The following is a 24419-nucleotide window of genomic DNA, read 5'->3' on the forward strand; positions in this document are numbered from 1 at the left end:
ACATGATGTGTGGGAAAACTGCCTATACACGCTGTCGTTTTGTCTATTTCTTTTTGTTTTCTTTCTCCCTCGTATCTATACTTAACCTTTTTTCTAGGCACCAAAAAAAAAAAAGTATTTGTTTGAGACTCATAGCTTTTAAATCCTAGTTAGTCTGACCTACTCCTACTATAATTAGATTTTCCCATGGGAAAATTATCTGATCGTTTCACTAAATGCTAAATAAATCAATACAATGTAGTAGGAAAGCATAATAGAAAATACAGCTTTCTATGAAGTTATTCCCAAAATATTGTTTATTTTCATTTGCAATTTGTTAGATAATCAATCCATCCCTATGGTAACCAACTTAAGGAACAAAAATCTGCAAAGACTATGGGCACTGTCCCTACACACTTAAATTCATGGGAATGTTCTTGGAAACTCAGAAGGGTCTCTGGACTAGAAAAAGCACATCCGTTTGACCTAAACACCAACTGTCAATGATCTGCATGTCAGTTGTCTCTGTTATATTTTCTGCAACTTCCTCATCTATGCTGCCTGTTTTCTGACCTCCTACAAGAAGAGTTCATCAGGAAGAAGCTAACCTAGGCTCAGGGAATAGAAGTGTGCAGTTGGGGGTGAGGTGGGGGGGAGGATGTTTAAGTGTGAAAATTGTCATTGTTCACACAACCCCAGCAGAGCTGAGCTTCCTTCGTTCTCCTGATTAGTCCAGTTATTCCTCAAGCATGGGTAAAATTCTGTCCCAAAGCTTATCTACTAAGGAATATGTATTTTAAACTCTAAAAATCTGAAGTACTTTAAACGTTTATTTTTGAGAGTGTGTGCACATGCGCAAGCAGGGGAGGGGCAGAGAGAGATGGGGACAGAGGATCCGAAGTGGGCTCTGTGCTGACAGCAGAGAACCTCATGTGGGGCTCGAACTCGCAAACCATGAGATCATGACCTGAGCCAAAGTCAGACACTTAACCGACTGAGCCACCCGGGCACCCCTAAGTACTTTTATTTTGAAATGAAGATGTGTCCCTAGAGTAGTGATTTTCAAAGTAGGTGCTCTGTTCAGGGACCTCAGCTGGGGACACTGAGATAAGGAAACAGCAAAGTAGGAAGGCTACACCTCCTACCCCCACTGCAGCTGAAGTCCTGTTCTTTTTATGTGCTTTACGTATGACCCTCCATTTGCACAGAGAATTCCAAGGTTAAAAGGAGTTTGAAATCTATTGTTCCAGTTCTAGGGGAAAGAAATGAAGTGTGTGTGTGTGTGTGTGTGTGTGTGTGTGTGTGTGTGTGTGTATCTCCCAGGAAAATGAATGAGCAGGGGCCAGTGTCCTAACTTTAATTCCTACTTCACTTCCCTATTGACCTCAAAGAGATTTTTTCTAACTCCTTAACATTACACCCCAAGTAGAGATTGTCACAGCCTTTGAATGAGGCATGAAAGCCCCTCAACTAGACTCAGAGAGGTGGTTAAACCTAGTGTGAAGATTCCTCATCCTTTATTTATCAGCACTCTGCTCTCCCTCAGCCCTCCTAGTTATCTCCTCACCTTACTCCCCGGGACAGATCGGAAATGAGAAAAAGCCCTGTTCTTACCTGGAATTTCAAGCCCTGGTTTTCTTCTTCTAGCCGTATGTGGTCTTTTTTTTTTTAATATGAACTTTATTGTCAAATTGGTTTCCATACAACACTCAGTGCTCATCCCAACAGGTGCCCTCCTCAATACCATCACCCACCCTCCCCTCCCTCCCACTCCCCATCAACCCTCAGTTTATTCTCAGTTTTTAAAAGTCTTTTATGCTTTGGCTCTCTCCCTCTCTAACCTCTCTCTTTTTTTTTTCTTCCCCTCCCCCATGGACTTCTGTTAAGTTTCTCAGGATCCACATAAGAGTGAAAACATATGGTATCTGTCTTTCTCTGTATGACTTATTTCACTTAGCATAACACTCTCCAGTTCCATCCACGTTGCTACAAAAAGCCATGTTTCATTCTTTCTCATTGCCACGTAGTATTCCATTGTGTATATAAACCACAATTTCTTTATCCATTCATAAGTTGATGGACATTTAGGCTAGGAATTTACTCAAGGGATACAGGAGTGCTGATGCATAGGGGCACTTGTACCCCAATGTTTATAGCAGCACTTTCAACAATAGCCGTATGTGGTCTTAATGTCAGGCAGACTTAGATAAATACCGTTAGTCTCTGCCTGCTAAAAACCATCTCATCTGCTGCCAGTCAGTGAGCGTTCTTCCCATTGTGGCTCACCACAGACATGAAGCAGCCTCATGCTCCTGCTGGCACATGACACAGCCATCTTCAGCCCAAAGCAACATGCCTCTTGATGCTTTAGGTGTTGGGAGAAGCTGACAGCCTTGAGAGTTTTTAGGCTGCAGAATCGGTTCCACCTGGGAGATAGGTCACCTGGGAAGATTGGGTGCTGCATGCTGTGCAATGGAAGAATCTAGCAAAGACGTCATAAAAAATATAAATATATGAGGGATTCCACAATCTGAGTTTTCTTGCAGCAACTCTAGTGGCCACTCTCCCCAGTACTGGATTGTTACCACATGGAAATAGTTACATGGAGTTTTAAACCAGTGAGTTGGCCCATTCATAGATACATCCGCCTCTTGGTATGCTTTGCCCTTCCAATACATGGACATCTTTTAAGATAGTCCACAACAGAGTCTACGGAGGAAGAGGCTGCTCCGAGCAAATATTACAGAGCTGCAACCTGAGCACGTGTCACGAGCTCTGCTTCCAGCTCTACATCTGGGATGGCAAATAGGTGTCATCTCCTCTAATTCATCAGGGTGTTTCCTGAAGCACTTTCCTGACGAGGTTGAGAGATAAACATACCAAAGCTTAAGGGGCAAGGATGTTGATTGGTTACTGATGATGCCGTGGGCATGGAAAAGGGCAGTTTGTGCATTATTTGCCTCTGTAGACAATAAGGCAAATCCTTGAGGACTGCTTGCTTCTAGTCTTAACGTGCTATGTGTCCCTAGTGAAGGCATTAGCTGATAGCAGAATTTGGGTCTAAACAGAGAGGATTTTATTCTGATTACAGTCGTACAAATGTTTCGCCAGGTCATTAAAGAATCAGTGGCCTCATTTCCTTTGGGCTGCAGCAATAGCCCCTTCATCTCCACCAATATTTGCCCAGGTAGAGCACTGGCCTGGCTCTCTCATTTCAGGATGTACTGTGTGTAGGTCCCTCAAGGGACCATAGTCGCTGGGAAAATAGTCCTATGGTTTTGCTATCAAATTTTACCTTCTGATAGTATTCAGCTCTGGTAAACACTCCTTCCACCATCATCTGTTGTCTCCCTTAATGAATTGCGGCTTTTGGCCCAAATGCAAGATTTATTTTAGATCTTACACCCTCCTGCTTTAGTCCTGAATGTGAACACTGATAGGTAGAAGCACATGCCGGGGTGCATCTGAGGCCCTGTGTCCCTTTGCTCATGCGGGCTGGATGTGTTCGTTAATCACACAGGTCCTCCTGCAAGGCTGTAGGAGCGTAGAGCTGGATTGTTGGGATGGAGACGACGGGTTGCCCATCATCTATCATGGACACACGCTGACAACCAAGATCCCCTTCAAGGTAACGCCTCCTCACGGTCCCTAAATCCCATCACGGAGTCACTGTCTTTGTGCGCCTTTTCTATGAGTGACTCTTCCAATCACACCTTAAGTTGGGGTTCTTGTCCCGAGTCTGTAGACTTCCCGAAACTGTATGGGATGTGCACATGTCCATTTTTCTGGGAGTTGATCTAGAACTCCCATTAAGTTCTCACTCAACCAGAGCTTAATAACCAGGACCTGAAATGAGTTACCTTGTAATTATATTGTTGCAATTTTTACATCCTAAGATGATATATAAAAGGCAGGAGCTTTTCTCTTACTACAGGAATTAAAGGTCATTTATCCTGGTGTCCTGCTGACAAAGACCAACATCATGTGTTGGGAGATGATTAAATAATATTACAAAGTAATGAAAATTGGTTCTACTTGGGGAGGTCGGTCACCCAGGAAGACTAGGCTCCTTGGATTATTGTTTCGAATTCTAGAGAGTTTATTCATTCATTGTGCGATTACTATTCCTCATTCAGTGTTTTTCGTTGTGTAAAATCATTTTTCTCTGAACTGTGGCCGGGCTGGAATGGAATACTATTATTTCTGTCTTATATGTAGACCAGATAGCTAAAATGCATTTTCTCTTTAACTCATCTTCCTATTCATCTCTCCTGAAACTTTTGTACTCTATATTGAGAGAAGGAAGATTTGATAACTGTGTTTACATGCACACATAAGTATATGTATATATGTCTTATTGTCCCAAGTAGATTTATTACAAACTCCTTGAAAACAGACAAGTATCTTAAGCCTTATCATTTTGATGCTGTAACAAACACAGTGCCTTTTACCTATAATGTAATCAGTACACGTACTGATTTATTAGATTTGGCATACTAATAAAGTATATAAGTTCCTTATAAAGTATGTAAACAAAACTCAGTATGAACAGTTTAATGTATTCACAGAAAACTGCCTATCATCTTGCTTAATTTGAAAATACCTTTGAAAAAAATAAAACCATTTTGGCCAGAATTTTCTGCATACAACAATTTATATGCTCTCGGTGGCTATAAGTAACTGGCCTTCTGATACCTGGAGGACATCTGGACTCTAATGAGCTCTTCTGGCTCCCGTAGGAGGTGGTTGAAGCCATTGAACGCAGTGCCTTTGTCAACTCTGACCTGCCCATCATCATATCGATTGAGAACCACTGCTCATTGCCTCAGCAACGAAAAATGGCAGAAATTTTCAAGGTAAGCTATAAGCTAAGAGGCAGGATGGTATCTTGGTCTTTGTCTTCTAACTGTTGCTTTTATATGGAGCCACCATGGACCACATGACAGCTGGACCTCAGCCATGAGGCACAATTAGGGTCCCTCAGACCTAAGAAATGAGGGTGCCATGGGAGCTTGGACTTTCTCTTGAATGGTCCATCTTTTCAGCTGAAGTGATAGAAGCATTGTTCTGTGGTCTCCTAACCATTTCCAGAAAGCCTTAGGAGATAAGGAGAGACCAACTCTCCAATGCTTCTGGTACCACAAATCAGGGATGCTGGGATGTCACCTGTCAGTTGTATGTGGAAAACTGAAAATATCTCAGGGCAAATAAGTGAAATTTTCCTGTGTCTAACACTACAGATAGAGGGATCCAATTTGGCAAAGAGCTTAGACCAGCCAAAACAGTTGCTATAACACTTGGTTCTTCCTTATATAGGCAAACTATCATGCAGACAGATTTAGGGGCAAATATTCCTTTATACTTCCCCCTTCCTCCATTGATTGAGGCATTTATGGAAATAAGGCTATCAGGAGGAGGGAGAGGCATGGGCAGAGGAAAATGTCCCCAAATACTTATGCCAACAAAACTAATTAGCTTTTTATATTGACTTGGTTTTTTTTTTTTTTTTGCCATCATTTAGAATAATGGTCTCAACTTTTTTTTTTTTTTAGAGAGAGTAGAATGTATGCACATGTGTGACTGGTAGGGAGGAGTAGAGGGGGAGAGAGAGAGAGAGAGAGAGAGAGAGAGAGAGAGAGAGAGAGAGAATGAATCTTAATCAGGCTCCATACCCAGTGCAGAGCCCTAGCTCAGTCTCACGACCCTGAGATCATGACCTGAGCCAAAACCAACAGTCAGACACTTAACCTAGTGATCCACTCAGGCTCCTCCTCAACTTTTTTTATTGTATCCATCAGTAAAATACTGTAGTATATGTATTCCTATTGTACGCTTATTGACTTATTCATAAACTATACATATATCCTACTTATTAACATATTTTATACATTAATAAAACACACAAAAATAGAATATGAAAGGGAATAACATAAAAAGATGAAGTAAAGAATTATTCTTATACTATTATTTATTAATGGTACAAAATCCCTTTTGGTCTCATAAAAATTTTAACAATAAATGTATTACTGTTTTCAGTGGGAGTAATGTGATTGAAGACATTCATTGTTTTTTAAATTTTTGTGATCTGTGACTTGTATGTCTGGTTTTAAGTTAGTTTATTACTTCAGTGTTCGATGTTAATGGCTGTAGCAGCTAATAAAGACACCTTACGAAGAAACGTGTGCAGACGGAACAGGTGCTCTTGCCAAATGGTGGTACCCATTTCTCAACTCCATTAATGAGGCAAAGATACATGAAACACTAATAAGCTTCACTTTTGTTCTTTTTTAGTTAAAAATTTACTAGAATTAGAAACTGCTGTATTTTCTACCCTCACCCCAATGGATTGTCTTGTGCCTACTCCCACCGCCCGCCTCCTTGAAGATACACATTCCCCTTCAGAGGCCAATGCTCATAAAATCTTAGTGAGAAGACTGTATAGCACATTCTCCCCATTATCTTTCAACCTCATCCCCACTCCTTACCTACCTCAAGGTTTCTATCCTTTTGACATCTGACTCACATCTGGAACAGATTGTGTTCTATAAACCACAGCCTCTAACTGAATCTCCTTTTCTTTCTTTAGTGTGTCAGACCCTAAAGGACCTTCCTAAATAGTTAGAGCTGGCCCCACCTGGGGAATGGCCTAGACCTCTCCTTCTGACCTTCCAGCCACCTCCCTTCCTTCCAGTAAGAAACTGTTGGCGGGGAGGAGAGACCCCACTTCTTTCCTACTTTCTCTTCCTAGGATTTGCAGAACAATTCAACTGAGCTGAAATATCTAGTTGAATTACCCAAGCGTAGGTAAAAGGCACTGATCGTGTGTTTTCCTTTATTCCTTTCAGAGTGTGTTTGGAGAAAAACTGGTGGCTAAGTTCCTGTTTGAGAGTGATTTCTCAGATGACCCAATGCTTCCCTCACCCGACCAACTTAGGAGGAAAGTGCTCCTTAAAAATAAGAAGCTAAAAGCCCACCAAACACCAGTGGATATCTTAAAGCAAAAGGTATTCTCTCATCATAGAGGCTAGGGGTATGCTGTGTGCCCAGAACAAAGAAATCAATGTTATTCTTCTGACCTTTCAGAAGACCTGCAGGGTAACCAGTTTTGTGACAGTTGAGTTTCCTGGAATGACAAGTTTGAACTTTGGCTTTCCCTTTACTAGACTCATAAATACTGTCCCCTTCCTCACCTAGAATTTTATGTCATGAAATTAATTTCTCATATAGAATGTATCTCATTATTTAAATTACTCTGAACGGGATAATGTGTGACTCTTGTCTCTAGACCTAGACTTCATAGCTGTCAATCCCAAAGTGGTTGCCATGGTTCCCTTTAGGTAAAGCACCCCTGTATAGGAAACCCTCCCCCACCCTTAGAGAAGCACCCCACCCTGTAGGAGGAGCACTTGGACCAGGGGCTGTGACTCCTGAGGTCGGTAGTGAATCCCAATACCAGCAGCCCCGTGGTCCCAGCATGGAAGTTGGCACAAGGTATCACGGTAGCTTGTGGACTCCAGGGCACTCCCATACCGATCTCACCCACAGAGATCTACTCCCCAAGTATCACAAACCTGCTTGTGTAAAGAGCCTTTGGCCCAAAGATCCATGAAGAAGTGTAGCGCCAGGGCCACTGAGTTCCTATGCCACGTTGCACTCATCATACAGAATGCCAGCTGCCAAACTATCTGTTCTGTTTAGGCCTCTGTCTTTATTATTGACCCTAAAACACCACTTTTGAAACTTAACAACAAGAGTTGCTGCACGAAGCTCAGTACAGTGGTGCCGTTTCAGCAGCAGGGACGATCCAGAGCTCAACCTAGGTCGTGGCTGATGGCTCTTAATTTCTGTCCGTGCTATCACCTCCAAGCTTCCGGGCCTTATTGCAGTCCTGTTTCAGAGGCTTCCAGAGAACAGAGAAATTAGCAGAAGGATTCTTTTTTTTTTTTTTTTAACATTTATTTATTATTGAGAGACAGAGACAGAGCATGAGCATGGGGGGAGGGGTCGGGCAGAGAGAGGAGGAGACACAGAATCAGAAACAGGCTCCAGGCTCTGAGCTGTTAGCACAGAGCCCGATGCGGGGCTTGAACCCACAAACCGCAAGATCATGACCTGAGCTGAAGTCAGACGCTTAACCGACTGAGACACCCAGGCGCCCCTGCAGAAGGTTCTATGAGTCCAACAAGTTTGGAGCCTTGTGCAAAGTCGTTAATAAAAAAATGCCAAGTCAAATTGAGTCAAGTATCCAGTTATACCTAGTTCAGTAGTCCATTTGGGACATTCATCAAACCTTCTAAAAGCCCTAATTTGTAGAACTCATAGGTAAGGGCCTGAGTTTGAAGCCGAGTGATATATAGCATGGTTCTACAGAAGGAGCGTTAGATATGGAGCTGAGATACCAGTTTTTGTCACTGTCTCTGTCACAGACCAGCCACGTGACCATGGGCCAGTCAAACTTTCTGGGTCTCCATTTCTTCCTCTATAATATGGGAATGTGAAGGCAACTAGAGCACAAGATTCTTCTGACACGAAAATCTCACAAAATCTTTCCTAAAGTGAATCATGGGACCCCTGCCCGAATTGCAGACCACTCTGGAAACATTTCACTGTCCCACATCTCAGTCCCTGTGTCCAGCATATCTTGCCATTCTAGAACATTGCTGCTTCCCTGAGGAGCCCTTCAAGAATCTTGTCATCTGCTAAGTACCAGGCAGTCCCCAGGCTGCCCCGCTCACCTGCAGTGGGATTCCAGACGGCCCAAAGTCCAGGCTGAGTTAGGAGCTTATGTTACATCACCTAGTAAAGTCAGTGATTCACCATGTGCCCAGATGCCCTCAGGGCAGGGGAGGATGAGGCTGGAAGCTCCATCATCTTTAGACTTACCCTTCTGAAAACAGATATTTACAGAAAGTGCCCCAGACCATTCCAGCCAAGGGATCCCTAGGGATCAGTTTTGCCCTAACTGGAGCAGCTCAGGATTACCATGGATCCTCTAGAACTATGCCCGGCAAACCTTTTTTGCTCAAGATTTGCTTAAAAGATTTTTGAAAAACTTTCCTCTCCTGAAACCAATATTACACTATATGTTAACTAACCAGAACTTAAATAAAACTTTGAAGGAAAAAAAAAAGAAACTGTAACTCTCACACGTTTTTCCCCTTTTCATACATTTTTAAGTTGACATTAGAAATTTTATCACAAGTGTAAATAGTTACAAAGGATATGTTTTCAAACGTAATATTTATTATATGTAAATACAGATGACATTAACTATATATCAATATAATGTACAAAACAGTCCTCATTATCAAAGAAATCAGCACAGTCAGCCAGATGACGTTTGGTCAGAAAAAGTCTCACTTTATTTTTTTTTCACTCAAGTAAACATTGTATTAACCCTAAGATGACCATCACACTTTTGAATATTATTTCTAAGATAGGTGGACGGATGAAGGGAAGGGAGGGTAGGAAAGAGAGAGAGAGAGAAAGGCATGAAGCCTTGAACATTCTCGTTGCCTAGATGAAATAAGATCCCCCCCACCTGCCCTTAGCTTCTCCAGCCTCTCAGGAGCCCTGCATTCTCCAGTGACCCTTTGCTGCCTTAGGTGGTTTTCATCTCATCTCATGCATCACAGATTTTTTTATTGGTAAATGAAAGTTATATGTTCCTTTTATAAAGCCAGAGAAGAACAGTGAGGACAAGAGCATGGGGAAGAGAGAACCAGCCAATCATAAGCTTGTTTGCAGGCAGTCCTGTTTTTTGAAAAGTACACACGGAAGTTGAAGATACTGAATCTAGAAATTGATTCCTTTAAAAATATATGAAGCTGAACATCCCTAGACGTCTTTGTGTACCCTGGAGCCACACAGTGTGAAGATGGCACACAACTCTAGGCCAAGAGTTGCAAAACCCCCCATCCTCAGGGGTCAAGCAACATAAATATGAGGGGACAGGTGGCTACATGACAGTTGGAAGCAGCCAGGATGGGAGTGGAGCATGCATGCCCTCATAAATGAACAGCTCTAATTAAATTCTTTTCAAAAAAATTTTTATTATGTTTATTTATTTTGAGGGGAGGGGAGAGAAACAGAGTCTGAGTGGGGGAGGGGCAGAGAGAGAGGGAGGCACAGCATCTGAAGTAGGCTCCAGGCTCCGAGCTGTCAGCACAGAGTCCGACAAGGGGCTCGAACTCACAAGTGTGAGATCATGACCTGAGCTGAAGTCAGACGCTCAACTGACTGAGCCACCAGACGCCCCTAATTGAATTCTTTTTAAAGCATTGTGCCAGCCAAACCAGTCTGGTCTGGAGGTGAAGTCAGCCCTGAGGGCCACCAGTTTGAGCCCTCTGCTAGGTTTCCCTGTGTCCAGGTCTGTGCTCTCAAAGCTGCTCCAGAAAGCCTGCCCTTTATGAGGGTTCCAGGAGCCATGAGATCTATGCTGATGGGCTTTGTTAAGAAGTCATTCAACTAAAACATTAGCATGTGTTCCCCACTGCCTGGCCCTCCTCAGATGATGCATCAGTAACTCACTACCCAGCACAGGGTGCTTTTTCTTCTACAACACTGTTCCTCCGTGCTGTTTTGTTTACTCAGCAACTACTGCCCACTCCTGACTGCCAGGTAGACACAGCCACCCTGTGCATACCTCTGTGATCTTCAAGATGCGCTTGAATGTTGTTGCTGTTGCCCTTCCCATTCTCTGCAGTCGCTTGCAGTTACTTACACAGCCTCCAATTCACAAATGAATACATTGTGCTATTTCAGAAGTCTTCTTTATGTTGAGCCCAGCCTTCCTTCCTGTTCCTCCTACTCCTTGGCACAACTTCTTCCCTCTGCAGCTGCACAGACTAATTCCAGACCTAGAGAGCTAGCATGTGTCTCCCCACCAGCTTTTCTCTTCTCCAAACTAAACATTCTTGTTGTGTCAACTGTTTCTCATAGGATATGGCTGCTAAGACTCTTTACTTTCCATTAAGAATGTTTGGATATTCTTAAATTTGTGGATATTCTTGAATTTGCTGATCTTAAAATGTGATTTCCAGAACAAGTCCGTACTCCAGATAGGGTCTGACCGCACAAGGACAGTGAAGCCATCACCTCTCTTCACTTGTACTTCATACCTCAGTTAATGTAGCCTAGGACTGTTCTCACTTTTTTTTTTTTTAATTTTTTTTTTCAACGTTTATTTATTTTTGGGACAGAGAGAGACAGAGCATGAACGGGTGAGGGGCAGAGAGAGAGGGAGACACAGAATCGGAAACAGGCTCCAGGCTCTGAGCCATCAGCCCAGAGCCCGACGCGGGGCTCGAACTCACGGACCACGAGATCGTGACCTGGCTGAAGTCGGACGCTTAACCGACTGCGCCACCCAGGCGCCCCTGTTCTCACTTTTAAAATTCTTTGGTGCACACTGGGCTCTTGTTGAGTTTGTGGAAAACAAAAAGAGTTCAGTTATTTTCACATGGACTGTTCTTTGGCTGGTCTCCCATATTTCCAGGTTGACCGTTGATTTTAATCTTTCATGGGCAGGAGCCTCACATTTATCTCTGTTCAATTTGCTCTTCTTCGGTTTTGGCATGCCATCACAGTACGAAAGGTTCTTTGTGAATTTGGACTTCTGATATCCAGTGCATTTATTGGCAGTTTTTCTAGTGGTGCCTTCATTCCAAGTTGCCCTTGAGCCAGATTACCAAGCAGAGAGCCCTGGGGTCCTTCTTACAGAACCTTCCTGGAGTTTAGGTAACCATCACTCCTGTCTAGTGCTCTTTTCTTTTGCAGCCCACATTTCCCCAGAATCTAAAGAACTGAGTGTTCTGGAAATGTGTTCTTAGTAAACCCACACTAACCCTTGCTAATCACCTCTTTCTTCTGTGTTCTCACAACCAGCAAATTAATAATCCATTCTGATTTTGTTGGCTATCACCGTGATACTCCCCACTATATAATATCCGCAATTTGCCCCTTCCTCCTGTTGGAACACCAGAACAGTGTAATCCCACTTCTAGTTTTCTAAGACCACTTCCAGCTCCCATGATCTCCCAGGGGCTACTGACAATCATACCTGCAAGGTGTTTCAGTCTGGTAGGTTGTGGGTGCAGACCTGGTGATCTGAGCTCACACAAGACTGGACGATTGAGCGTCTAGAGCCCCAGTGTGTTCAGACCAACCCCTGAATTACCTGGGTCATTGCCACACAAGTAGCTCAGCCTCAGCAAGGGTGGATTGACTCAGAGCAAGGGGGGAGTTTCTGAAGCCTTCCATCTGCCTCACACTCATGCTGAGGCTCTTATGAAGACCCCCTAACTACATCCCACCAGATATCCAGTTTTCTCACCTTGATCTCCCATGCTCCAACCTGCCAGACTCAAACAATTCATACTAGATGACAGGGACTGTCCCAGGTACCAGGGGAACAGAGCAGAGTAAGACATGGCCCCACCTCGACCCATCTGACACAGTCTCCTCGTCTGGCCCCTAACTCCAACCCTCTGACCTATATCTGAATTGTTTTTTGTTTGTTTGTTTTTAACGTTTATTTATTTTTGAGACAGAGCGAGCACAAGCAGGGGAGGGGCAGAGAGAAAGGGGGACAGAGAATCTGAAGTGGGCTCTGTGCTGACAGCAGGGAGCCTGACACGGGGCTTGAACTTATGAACCATGAGATGATGACCTGAGTCGAAGTCAGATGCTCTGCCGACTGAGCCCCCCAGGTGCCCCTGAATTGTTTGAATCAAGGGCTAAGGTCCTGTTTTTCTGCCTCAGGGTAAGCTGGGTATTGCAAAAAAATAAGGATGTCAGCTCCTGGTTTTCCTTTTGGCCACATCTCCATACTTCCTGCATTGGTGGAAGTGTTTCGGAATTTAAGGGACCTTGACACACTGCTTTCTGATATCGCCAGTCCCAGGATCTTTGCGCGGCGCCTCTCCCGTCATATGGTTCTCACACTTGTCTGCCTGTGGGTCTACCAAGCTGTTTGCCTCGTCATCCCCAGCCCTTTGGCTCTACCTTGAATGCCTGCTGCACCAAGGCCCTTCTCTTACCCATGACAAATAGACTTGCTTTTGTGGCTCCCTTGTGCCTAGAGTAGCTTTCCCAAAGTTTTGAAGAACACCAATCCTGTGAGACACGCTGAGAAAAGGGGGGGGACATCCCTGGTTAAAAAAGTGTGGGAAATGCTGTGCTGGAGATCTTTGAAGAATCACAATGCCCTCTAGCATATTAAATGAAGGCAGTGTGAAACCCTGTAGCAAGAATGTGTCTGTCTCAGTTTGTTTAAGTGCTGTTTCCAACCTCCCATTTTGTTTTGCGGTTACTGTAACTGTCAGTTTTTACCTAACAGCTGTTAATACCCATGGAACTAGCGTTCCATAAAACCCGCTTTGAGAAATCCCAGCTGAAACAATGTTCAGTTGTGTAAAGTGAGCTATATTGTAAAATATTTTATGTGGATATAGACACAGCCTAAATTGTTTCTTCCTTATGTATACATTTTATATTGTAAAAGTAATATAACCACATTTCAGAAAATTTAGGGAATAGAGAATTATTTTATTTTAAGACATACATAATTCCAGTGCCAAATATACCCTTATTACAGGGGTTCTTAACCTTGATAACACATCAACAGACAGAAATCAAGGGTCCGTGAATTTAGAAGAAGAAAAAATTACATCCCCCTTTGCACTAACCTCTAGCTAAAATTTAGCATTTCTTCCAATAATAAAGGAATAAACCACAGTAACATTGGCAGTTCTTAGGTCTTCATCAGCAATAAAAATTACAGGGTTTTTTCTAAGTTTATTTATTTATTTTGAGAGATAGAGAGAGCACAAGTGGCAGAGAGAGGGGGGTAGAGAGAGAGAATCCCAAGCAGGTCTGCACTGTCAGGGCAGAGCCCGACACAGGGCTCAAACTCCCAAACTATGAGATCATGATCTGAGCCGAAGTTGAACGCTTAACCGACTGAGCCACCCAGTGACCCTGAAATTATAGTTTTTATATTACATCACAGTTGTTGCTAATATCTCCAAGAATTATTTATGCTAACCACTATTTCAAAATGTTACTGGACTTACCATTATACATTTTTATCTGTGTTACTAAGCATATATTCCTATAGCACAAATTTGTTTTTTAATAATTTGATAGCTGTATTCAACATTTTTTTTGGTAATATTTTGTATTTGGTTTGATTCATTTAAAATATCATTCTGAAAAGGTGCCTGGGTGGCTCAGTTGGTTAAGTGTCCAACTCTTGATTTTGGCTCTCTCTCTGGGATTCTCTCTCTCCCGATCTCTTTACCCCTCCCCCCATTCATGCTCTCTTTCTGTCTCTCAAAATAAAAATAAACTTTAAAATGTCTTTCTAGGGAGGGGGGGGGGGGTTCTGGGTGGCTCAGTCGGTTAAGCATCCAACTCGATCTAGGCTCAGGTCATGATCTCACAGTTCGTGAGTTTGAGCCCCAAATCGGGCTCTGCACTGGTAGGGTGGAGTCTGCTTAGGATTCTGTGTCTCTCTCTGTGTCTCTCAAAATAAATAAATAAACTTTGAAAAAATAGGATAAAATAAGATGTCATTCTGAGAAGGAATCCTACCTCAGCAGATGACCTAAGGGGTTTGTGCCACAACAGTAGGTCAAGAGTCCCTGCTGTATTATGCAGCAGCATATGTATTATGCTGTATTATGTATCATTTTATGTAATTGTAATCATTATGGATAGACAGAGATATATAGACATGAAACAAATGATTTCAAATTGTATATATATTTACATTTATATTTATACATACAATCCTATATCCTGTTCAACAAATATATCTCACAATTATTTTTTCAAGTCTAATTTTTTTCAAGCAGATACACCACCATAGTTTACTGACCTCATTCTTCTACTGTTGGATTTTAGATTTGTTTCTTGTTTTGAATTCATGCAAGTAACTGTTCCTCCATTTCTGCTTATTTCCTATGCTAAGTTCCCAGACCTATATTAACCTTGTATCCCGTGAAATCACCTCCCAGGTGATTCAAATATAAGTAATATAAGGAAGTCAAATATAGATACACAATCTCCCTCGTAGCATCAAGTTTCTAGAAGTTTCTGAGCTTTTGTTACTCTGATTGATGGTTCATACAAAGTCTGTTGAAATAACTTTATTTAAACCGACAACTGTTTGTTCAGTGTCATTCTCCATAGGGATTCTAACCTTTCTCTCCAGGTCAAAGGCCTTTAGATATTATTTTAAGGGCAAAAAAGAGACAGCAGTTTCTTAGCAGAGATTTACTTTTCCAACACTGATGAGCTGATTCGCTCCTTCCTTCATCATTTGGGAGTGATGGCGGTTCTCCACAGCAGCAAGATGTGTCCTGTAGGGCTTGCCCCTGGGGAACCGGGGTGCCTGGCACTATATATGATTCCTTGTGATTGTTTCTAAAAGCTGCTGGATTGTAGGGATGTTAAGATTTGCCCAAATATTGATGTTGTATTTTAGGTGAATTTAGATTATTGTTTTCTCTCTCAAATGAATCAAAATAGCTTAAGCCACTTTTTGTGACCATGACAAGCATTAAGTGATCATTTTGAAGGCTATGAAGGAAACCTCAGGAGTTTAGCATCTGTGGTCTTTAATTACTGATATCTTACAGGCTCATCAGTTAGCATCCATGCAAGCTCAGGCTTACAATGGTGGGAATGCCAACCCCCCACCGGCTAATAACGAGGAAGAGGAGGATGAAGAAGACGAATATGATTATGACTATGAATCCCTGTCTGATGGTAAGAGAGACACAACCGTATGCTGTGTGCGGGGAAATGCTTGGGTAATTTTCTGTTGTGGGGTTTTTTTGTGTCATTTTCCCCCCAAAATGAGTCTGTCATTCCACAGACCAGCAATAACAGGTTGTTGTAGTAACTGTCCATGAATTTCTGAATCCCGTGGCTTAGTGATGAGGACCAAGGAAGGAAGGGGATTCTCTTAGCCACTGCAGCCAACATTCAAGGAAAGAAGAAGAGGGTGTGGAGAGCAACACAGGGGTCATTCCTGAGTGGGTGCCTGGAGGAAAAGGTGGAATTGCAGCAGAGAGACCTCATTCTCACCCTTTCAGTTTCTGACGTGGCTGATGTACTTGGCAGACATTGTGGCCGCGGGCTGTTCTCGCCCCTCACCACCTGCAGGGGGCAGCATCATGGTTCTGTGCTCTCCGCTCCTCCCTCTCACCGCCTTCACTCCTGCTTTGTAAAAAGTATACGGGCGGGGGGGGGGGGGGGGGGGGGGGGGGGTTGGGGAGCAGCATTTCCCTTCCCCCTCTTCCTAGTTCTCACATTACTAACCCAACAAGGTATTTCCTTCTGGCTCCACCAAAGGGACAAAACATGGGTGAGCCTAATGGCACAATACAAAAAAGTCACATGAATGAAGTCATCCACAGATTATAGGTGAAGGATTCCTGTTATAAGAGAATTAGGTTTCAGGGGTGTCTCATTTGTACCAAATTAGTTATAGATTACAAAATGTTTTCTAGGTACCATTGCTGATGGTAGACTGTTGCATTTTAGCAACTTGTGAAAAGTAATGTAATAATGAAAAAATGCTTAAGTTCCTATTTATAAAAATAACATTGTATGTGTAGAATATATGGCTTCTGTGGAGGATAATTGCTCATATGTAGGTATGCCCAGACCAGCAACCATTTACCCTCGGCATTAAGACAGCCGAGCTACCCTCCTCCAAATATCTGTTGCTTATGCTCCAGGATTGCCCCCTAGTTATATCCTGTTTCATGAGCCTCTTTCATGGCCAGCAGTTACAGCCCAGCCTCTTTTTGCCTCCCAAATACAATACTAGCCTATGTCCATTTAATATTTGTCCTTAGTAATGGTTGATCGCTTCATACCATCAACTAAAAGCCAAATTTACTTGACTGAAATCCCATCAGTTAATGTGAGGAGCTTATACTCTAAAGGGGAAGTAGAAAGAGGAGAAAGATGAAAAGGAATCAAGATGATTTCTTGTATCCTATTCCTGAATAGTTGTGGGAATATGAATATTCTTATATTGACTTATTCTTCCCCATGGATTTCCATTACACTTATGGTGATGTTGTTTCAGAAGAACAAATTTATTCACATAAGAAACGAAAACCACACGTAAGAGATCAACCAATCCAGATGTCAAATGCCCTGTGAGAGCTTTATTTGCTGGAAGATAAATTCACTCTTTATCATAAATTACTCCCATGTTTTTTCTGTACTTTTCAGAACACAAAAGAAAGGCATATATATATTTTTTTATATTTTATAGTATATATATATTTTATATTTATATATATTTATATTTATATATAAATATGTATATTTATATGTTTGTATTTATATATAAATATTTATATAAATATATAAATATTTATATAAATATATATAAATATATAAATATATAAATATATAATATATTTAATTAATATATATGTTTAAATATATAATATATTTAAATATATAAATAAATAATTAATTAAATATGTTATATATTTAAATATATAATATATTTAATTAATTAATATTAATATAATAGAATATAAATATATATATTTATATATATATTTTAAGTTTATCTATTTTGAGAGAGAACACAAGCAGGGGAGGAGCAGAGAGAGAGAGAGAATTCCCAGCAGGCTCTACACTGCCAGCACAGAGCCTGATGCAGGACTTAAACCCACGAACCTGACCTGAGATCATGACCTGAGTCAAAATCAAGAGTCAGACACTCAGCTGACTCAGCCACTCAGGCGCCCCAGGAAAGGCTTTTCTTAATTATTAGTGTTGTTTTAGGAATTTTTGACAATGCAAATAACAAAATGATCTGGTATTTATTTATTTCAGTTAGGGAGAGTAAAATTTAAGCCCTATCCCACTGAATTTCTAAGATAGTTTCATGCTTTTTTAAAACCTATATGAAAAGAAAAAAAAAAACCTATATGTACTGAGGTGGGATACAAGTGAAAAGGGGGCCCCACCAGGTCCTGACTCAGTAAACTAGGAGACATTGGGTCAATGTCCTATCTCCACTCTAGGCCTTAGGTCCCTCAGATGTGTAACAAAAAGATTCTGTTCAGTGTTGGGTGATGTTCTCCCTTATTCTAGCACTAACATCTATGATCTATGAAGGCTACTGCCACCACCTGGATATTTCTCGTTTCGTTGAAAGATTTCCTCCGACTGGCAGATTCCCAAACTGGCCTTATAGTTATGTTGTGACTGGTTTAAACATGTCGTGTTGAGGCTCTCTCATGCCACAGTTAAATGCTCTGTCAATCCTGCATTCTCAGTTGTGCCCTCACTCACCTCTGTACCTCACGCACTCACCTCTACCATCTTCGCGTCCTCCAGTTGAGATGAGAAGGCAGCAGAAACCTGCCTGCCATGGGTAGAACCATTTGGAGCTTCCTATGGGGGACCTCAAAGGTTTCTTAGCTTCTTGTAGTGATGAGTCCCTTTGGGAAGGAGATTAGAGCTGTGACCAGTCCCCTCTGAGAGATAAATGTGCTCTCAAAATTCCACATGCAATTGTGGGAGTGTTGCCTTCGGAGGTGTCCCAGGTGAAGAGCTCATCTGTACAATTTGGGGGGCCCAGGTTACCTCTGTGACAGCTCTGGCCCTCAGTTTTCATGACTATAACATGAGAGAATTAGTTGAAAGCCTCTTTGGGCCATAGAAATGTGATGATTCCTCACCACAAAGTTAAGTCCAGAAGATCTAAAGGAAGTTGCACATGAGACACTTGTGTTTCAGAAACTCCTACTCTGCCTTTTGGCCAATAAGTCCTTCGTGAATATTTATTTAATCAAATTTCATTAGATAAATAGAGATTAATTTTCTTCTGACCTTGCTGTTTATCTTGACTAGCTCTGAACAAGCCCTAGGGTGCAGATTTGAATCTGCAACTTAACGCAGACGTTCTGTGGCAGTGACTGCATGACTCTAACAAATTAATCCATTTCTATCCATTTGACATAGTGCATGATTGGAAATGTTAACAACAGTCAGTAACTGAAAATATGTAATGTGACTATGACAGCATGATTAATATTAACAATGGTTGTCTTTTTTTTATTGCTAGACTTTATATCCCTAACAGTCAAAATACTAAATCAACAGATTTCTTGTCTAATTTGTCTTATAATCTAAGCTATTGTTATTTATGCTTTGCTTCATACCTTAGTTCAATTTATCTGGCTTTTTGTCTTAATTTTCCTTACTTTTATCCCCTTTCTGATTCTGTTTTTCTGTAGCAGATGTCCTTACTGCTTCTCCTGCTCCTAACAGTCAGGAAGGTAAAGCCATTCGAACTGGGCATTTTAACTGCATGAATGTCAGCATTCTGTGTCCAATTTCTTAGGCCTGAATTAGCATGACATTGTGACACTGATATGAGTAAAAATGTAATAAAATGATTGATCTTATTTACTTCTTGGAAGCCTGCATGGCCCTTATTTGGTATAAGAATATTTTGGTCTTAACATTTTTGGTCTGATGAGATAATGAACCTCGGGTGAGGAATGAGAGCTTTCTTGTTTTTCATTTTAAGAGGATAATTGTCTGACACCTGTAAAGTCATTTTTTTAATGTTTGTTTATTTTTGAGAGAGAGAACGCTCATGTGTGAGTGAGGGAGGGGCAGAGAGAGAGGGAGACAGAGGATCCGAAGCAGGCTCTGCCCTGAGAGCACAGAGCCCGATGAGGGGGCTCAAACTCATGAACCGTGAGATCATGACCTGAGCCGAAGTCGGAAACCCAGCCAACTGAGCCATCTAGGCACCCGTAAAGTCATTTTGGATGACTTGGATAGAAATACCAAAACAAGAGCAAAGTAAAAGATCATATGTCATGCTTTACATATTTTTAAACATACTTTAATTTCTATCCTCAAGAGTTTTGCTTAATAAATTCATAAACAATTATGGAAATTTGACTTTCCGATTAAGTAGAATTGTGAAAAATGCATTGCAGATAACAGTATCTTTTTCCTGCAGGTTTTGGCATTTCTAGAGGTAAAAGAAGCTAATAGCTTATTTTAAAGTGAGAGTGATTAACTCACATATGCACCATCTACAAGTGCTTCCACAACTAAATCCTCCCCTAACTTGTGCACCGAGAACTTCTGGCACAGGGTGCTTTCTGTAAGGTTTGCACAGTCCTAATTATCTGTACAGACACGAGCCTTCTCATTAAATGATGTCTGTATGGTACCAAAACTACTGGTAAATGAGTCCATTCAATTAAAAATAAACACATCCTATACCACATCTAACAAATTTTAAAAATTACACCCCAAGCCATCATTTTGGTAACATAGTAGCCAGATCCTCAGTCTTAACAGATAAGCACCAAGTGACTGGATATCTTTACAAAGATGTCAACATAGCCCTGAAGTGCAACATTTGGTTCTTGTTTGCTGAAGCCTGCCAACTTATTTCCAGACAACATTCTAGAAGACAGACCTGAAAATAAATCATGTAATGACAAGCTTCAGTTTGAGTATAATGAAGAAATCCCCAAGAGGATAAAGAAAGCAGATAACTCTGCTTGCAACAAAGGAAAGGTGGGTGAATGGCTTCTGTTAAGTTACACTTGGACCATGGTGCTCTTGTCAGTATCGGGTAGAATTTCACTCCCTCCCTGTCCCTTCCCTTCACTTTTCCCCTCACTTTCCCTTAGATGCCAAAGCCCACACGGTGATGCTATGGGACACCCACCTGCCATTTGTAGAAGGTTAGTCACTGGTTCATCCAGCCAATACCTGCGGAAGGTGTGCAGTGTGGCAGGCACTGAGATGACACTGGAGGTGCTTTAGTGATGGAGACAAATAGGTAAACAGTGCTTACAGATAAGTACAAAGACCAGTGATTACACAGGGTTGTCAGAGCATCAGGGAGGATAATGTTAGAAAGATTTGGCCAAGCAAACAAAAACAGGACATATTTAGGCCAGGAGGACAGCCTGGAACATTCAAGGAATTTCTAGAATTTTTAAAGTGTTTGGAATAACCAAGCAGATGAACAGGGCCCAGACTGTGAAGTGTTCACAGAGGAATGACGCAGAGAATAGAAATGTAAATGAGACACCCAGACCCTGCCTTCCAGTGCCTCACACTACGTAGACTCTGAGCAAATGTACAGACACAGTTGCAGAGACACCGTTAGAGAGCCAGATAATAAGGTATGTCAAAAATTTGAGCCATAAAAGACGCATCCTCAATCACCTAGTCATTCAACAAATATGCACTGACTGTTCCACATTGAAGACACTGGACTATGCCCCAGGGGAAGAGGAGGAAGAGCTTACTCTCAGAAAGCTTTTACTCTAGGAAGCGTGTTGGGACGTTTATATGGAATGATACACAGCAATGTGAAATGCACTGATGACATGAGAACGGAACAGATAAAGCCTTGGGGATTCAGAGGTTGGCGGCATATACTCTCCATGTAAACTGCCATTATTTTTCCCTTGTTAGGTTTATGACATGGAACTGGGAGAAGAATTTTATCTCCCTCAGAATAAAAAGGAAAGCAGACAGATTGCACCAGAGCTCTCTGACCTTGTCATCTATTGTCAAGCAGTAAAATTTCCAGGTAAGAGTAGGCAATATCTTCTATAACAACTAAAGATACCAAAAGATAAAAATATGCTATTTATTTAATTGGACATTGTGAATGCTTTCAAAATAACTAAATTGTGTTACCAAAGTCATTGTTATACTAGTTTCTAAATATTTATTATTATTATTATTATTATTTTATTTTTATTATTATTATTATTAGCTTTGATGTTGACAAGGAAAATACCATAAAGTGTTTATTTTCAAGATATCATGTCTTTTCATAAGAATTAATAATAATGATAATAATATTCATGACATCTAATAGCTAAAATTTATTAAGCCCTTCAGTACCAGAAATTGTGCTAAGTATTTTATATATGTCATGTTATTGATTTCATATTAATTCTCCGAGGTAGACGGGTTTGTCCCCATTTTTAAATAAAGCAAAATCTGAGAGATATGAAGTAATTGCCCCAAGGTTGCCAAGTTTATCAGTAAGATTCTTTTGTTTAAAAGTGGTAGAAATTAACTTAAGCAAAAAAGAAATTTATTGGCTCATCTATTAAAAAGGAAGGGATATTCAAGTTTCAGGTACAGCTTGATCCAGGGTTTCTCTCTCCCCATTTCTCATTCTGCCTCCTCTGCATTACCTTTGTGCTTGCAAGGCGGCTGCAACAGACTAGCACCACATGTTTCCAGATTAACTTCAGTCTGAGAGTCTCTTCCAGAACTTTCAGCACCAGTTTCATTGTTTTCCATTAAGCCCTCTGCCCATCCCTGAACCAGTGAGTCACTGTGGCCCAGAGAATGCAGTGCTCTGACAGTCTAGGTCCTATGGCACATTCTTCATCTTTGAAGATGGGTAGTGAGGCTCCACTCAAACCACAAGGACCAAGGATGGGATTTCAGTGAGAGAAAGTTTCCCCAACTTGCCATTTCTAGAAGTACAGTGAACTTACGATGATAAACCATGCCCCCATACACACAAAATGTGCATTTCAGTTAATAAATGGTAGAGCTATGATTCTGAAGCCTGTCTATCTCCAAAGCCCTGCTCTTAACCATTGCACTACCCTGCCCCTGTTGTTAGGGTGTGCTCTCAGTGTGTTCACACAATTGAGTGTCCCACAAGTGGGGCAGCAGGGGCTGCAGGGAAAACAGGAAAGTCCATAAATATATGAAAGTCAGAAAAATTCATCTCCTTATACTATGAAAACAGGATTCCCTCGTACAAAATTTCTAAGGACAGGACAGCAACTTGATTCTGGAGATTCATCTAGAATGTTGGGAAACAGGGTGTACAAACTTGGTCTGGAGAGGAAAGTTAAAATAGCAATGCTGTGTATGAACGCAGATCCCAGCCTCCAGAGGCATATCTTAAACCTCACTTCTCACACTGCCCTGCAAACAGGACAAAGGTATTAGGGTATTAAAAAATTAGGTAAGGGACCCCTGGGTGGCTCAGTCGGTTAAGCATCATGATGACTCTTGATTTTGGCTCAGGTCGTGATCTCACGGTCATGAGATCGAGCCCCAAGTCGAGCTTAACACTGACAGCTAGGAGCCTGCTTGGGATTCTCTCTCTCTTTCCTCGCTTTCTGCCCCTCCCTCACTCGCACAGTCTCTGACTCTCAAAATAAATAAACAAATAAACTTTTAAAAGATTAAATAATAGTGGTCTTTTCACACACATGGAAAAAAATCACAGATAGGACTTTCTCAACTTCAAGTTTTCTCCCACGTACTGTTTTTAAACGTTTGGCAACTGCTGCTGCTTATCGGGTAGCAAATTCTGTCAAGGAGAATGGGAATCAATAAGCAGCGATCAAAGATTTCGAGGAAACATAAGAGCCTCGCTACTTCGGTTTAGTTCACAGATCGTGACTTTCTGTCCCGTAAGTACAATAGGATCATATTTGCAGCTGGTGACATTGTTCTCATGACAGAATAAAACCCTTTTCCTGTCAAGGAGCCTCATGGCCTGCATGTCCTTTGTGACAGGAACAAGCGTGAGGACCACTCTGTTCACAAATGACGCCCACACTCAAGAATCACTGCGTCTCTTGTACTTTGTAAATTCTGCTGACACCACACCCAAACCATTGCATCGGCCTTGTCTTTTCTTCTCAAGCGCTGGTTAAAGGGCACCCATCCCCAAAGATATTTGAGGTCACTGTGAAAGAAAGTTTCGTAGCAGTAGAGCATTGTGGGAGAGCCAGAAGGTCATTGGGTCCAGCTTCTTACTTGAGGCGCAGGCTAAGCGTGGGGTTATTTGGCTTATGTTTAAAATTCCAAGAATGCTGTTGTGTTTTTTTTAAAGTGTTTATATAGCACACATTCTTTATAGGTATGCTACATTTAGTTTTTTGTTTTTAGTAATTGAAACCTCTTACATTTTTCTCTCCCAAAATTTATTTCCTTTCTCAAACTTAACATTGTGTTGCCAGAATCATTGTTATAATGGCTTCTAAATATGTATTGGTATTATGATTTATTTCAATGTTCATGGGGGAAATACCACAAAATGTTTATTTTGCTACACTGTTGTTTGCATTTGCTACCTTATCAATTTCAATGCAGCTCACCTTCACCAAGTCCCTTCCAAGGAGACGTTTGCAGACGAATCTTCAGAGCATTGAGGCACCACAAAGATCATGTGGTGTGACCTTCCCCTAAAGTAAATGAATTTCCCCATGATCATGAACCTGCTTTGGTGGCAGGGCTCTTCCAATTCCTTATCTGTAAAAAAAAAAAAAAAAAAAGGCTTCACAGTCCTAACCTGCAGGATGGTTGTAAAAATCAGCAGTAAAGTATAGAATGTGATTAACACGCTATCCAGGAAAGAACTG

General features: G+C 41.4%; 1 protein-coding gene across 11 annotated transcripts in view; it reads left to right on the forward strand.

The window, feature by feature from the left end:
- Positions 1-24419, forward strand: part of PLCE1 (phospholipase C epsilon 1) — a 321945-nt gene that overhangs the window by 261233 nt on the left and 36293 nt on the right. For 9 of the 11 annotated variants that reach the window (XM_045040422.1, XM_023240750.2, XM_023240751.2 and 6 more), the window contains 7 exons: positions 3500-3607; positions 4719-4835; positions 6825-6983; positions 15624-15753; positions 19263-19304; positions 20450-20571; positions 21484-21601. In XM_045040422.1, the coding sequence (XP_044896357.1) occupies positions 3500-3607; positions 4719-4835; positions 6825-6983; positions 15624-15753; positions 19263-19304; positions 20450-20571; positions 21484-21601 (796 nt within the window). The remainder of the gene's footprint in view (positions 1-3499; positions 3608-4718; positions 4836-6824; positions 6984-15623; positions 15754-19262; positions 19305-20449; positions 20572-21483; positions 21602-24419) is intronic. The other 2 variants (XM_045040424.1, XM_045040426.1) reach the window with 1 other exon arrangement.

The sequence above is a fragment of the Felis catus genome, chromosome D2, assembly GCF_018350175.1.
Source record: "Felis catus isolate Fca126 chromosome D2, F.catus_Fca126_mat1.0, whole genome shotgun sequence".
NCBI lineage: Eukaryota > Metazoa > Chordata > Mammalia > Carnivora > Felidae > Felis > Felis catus.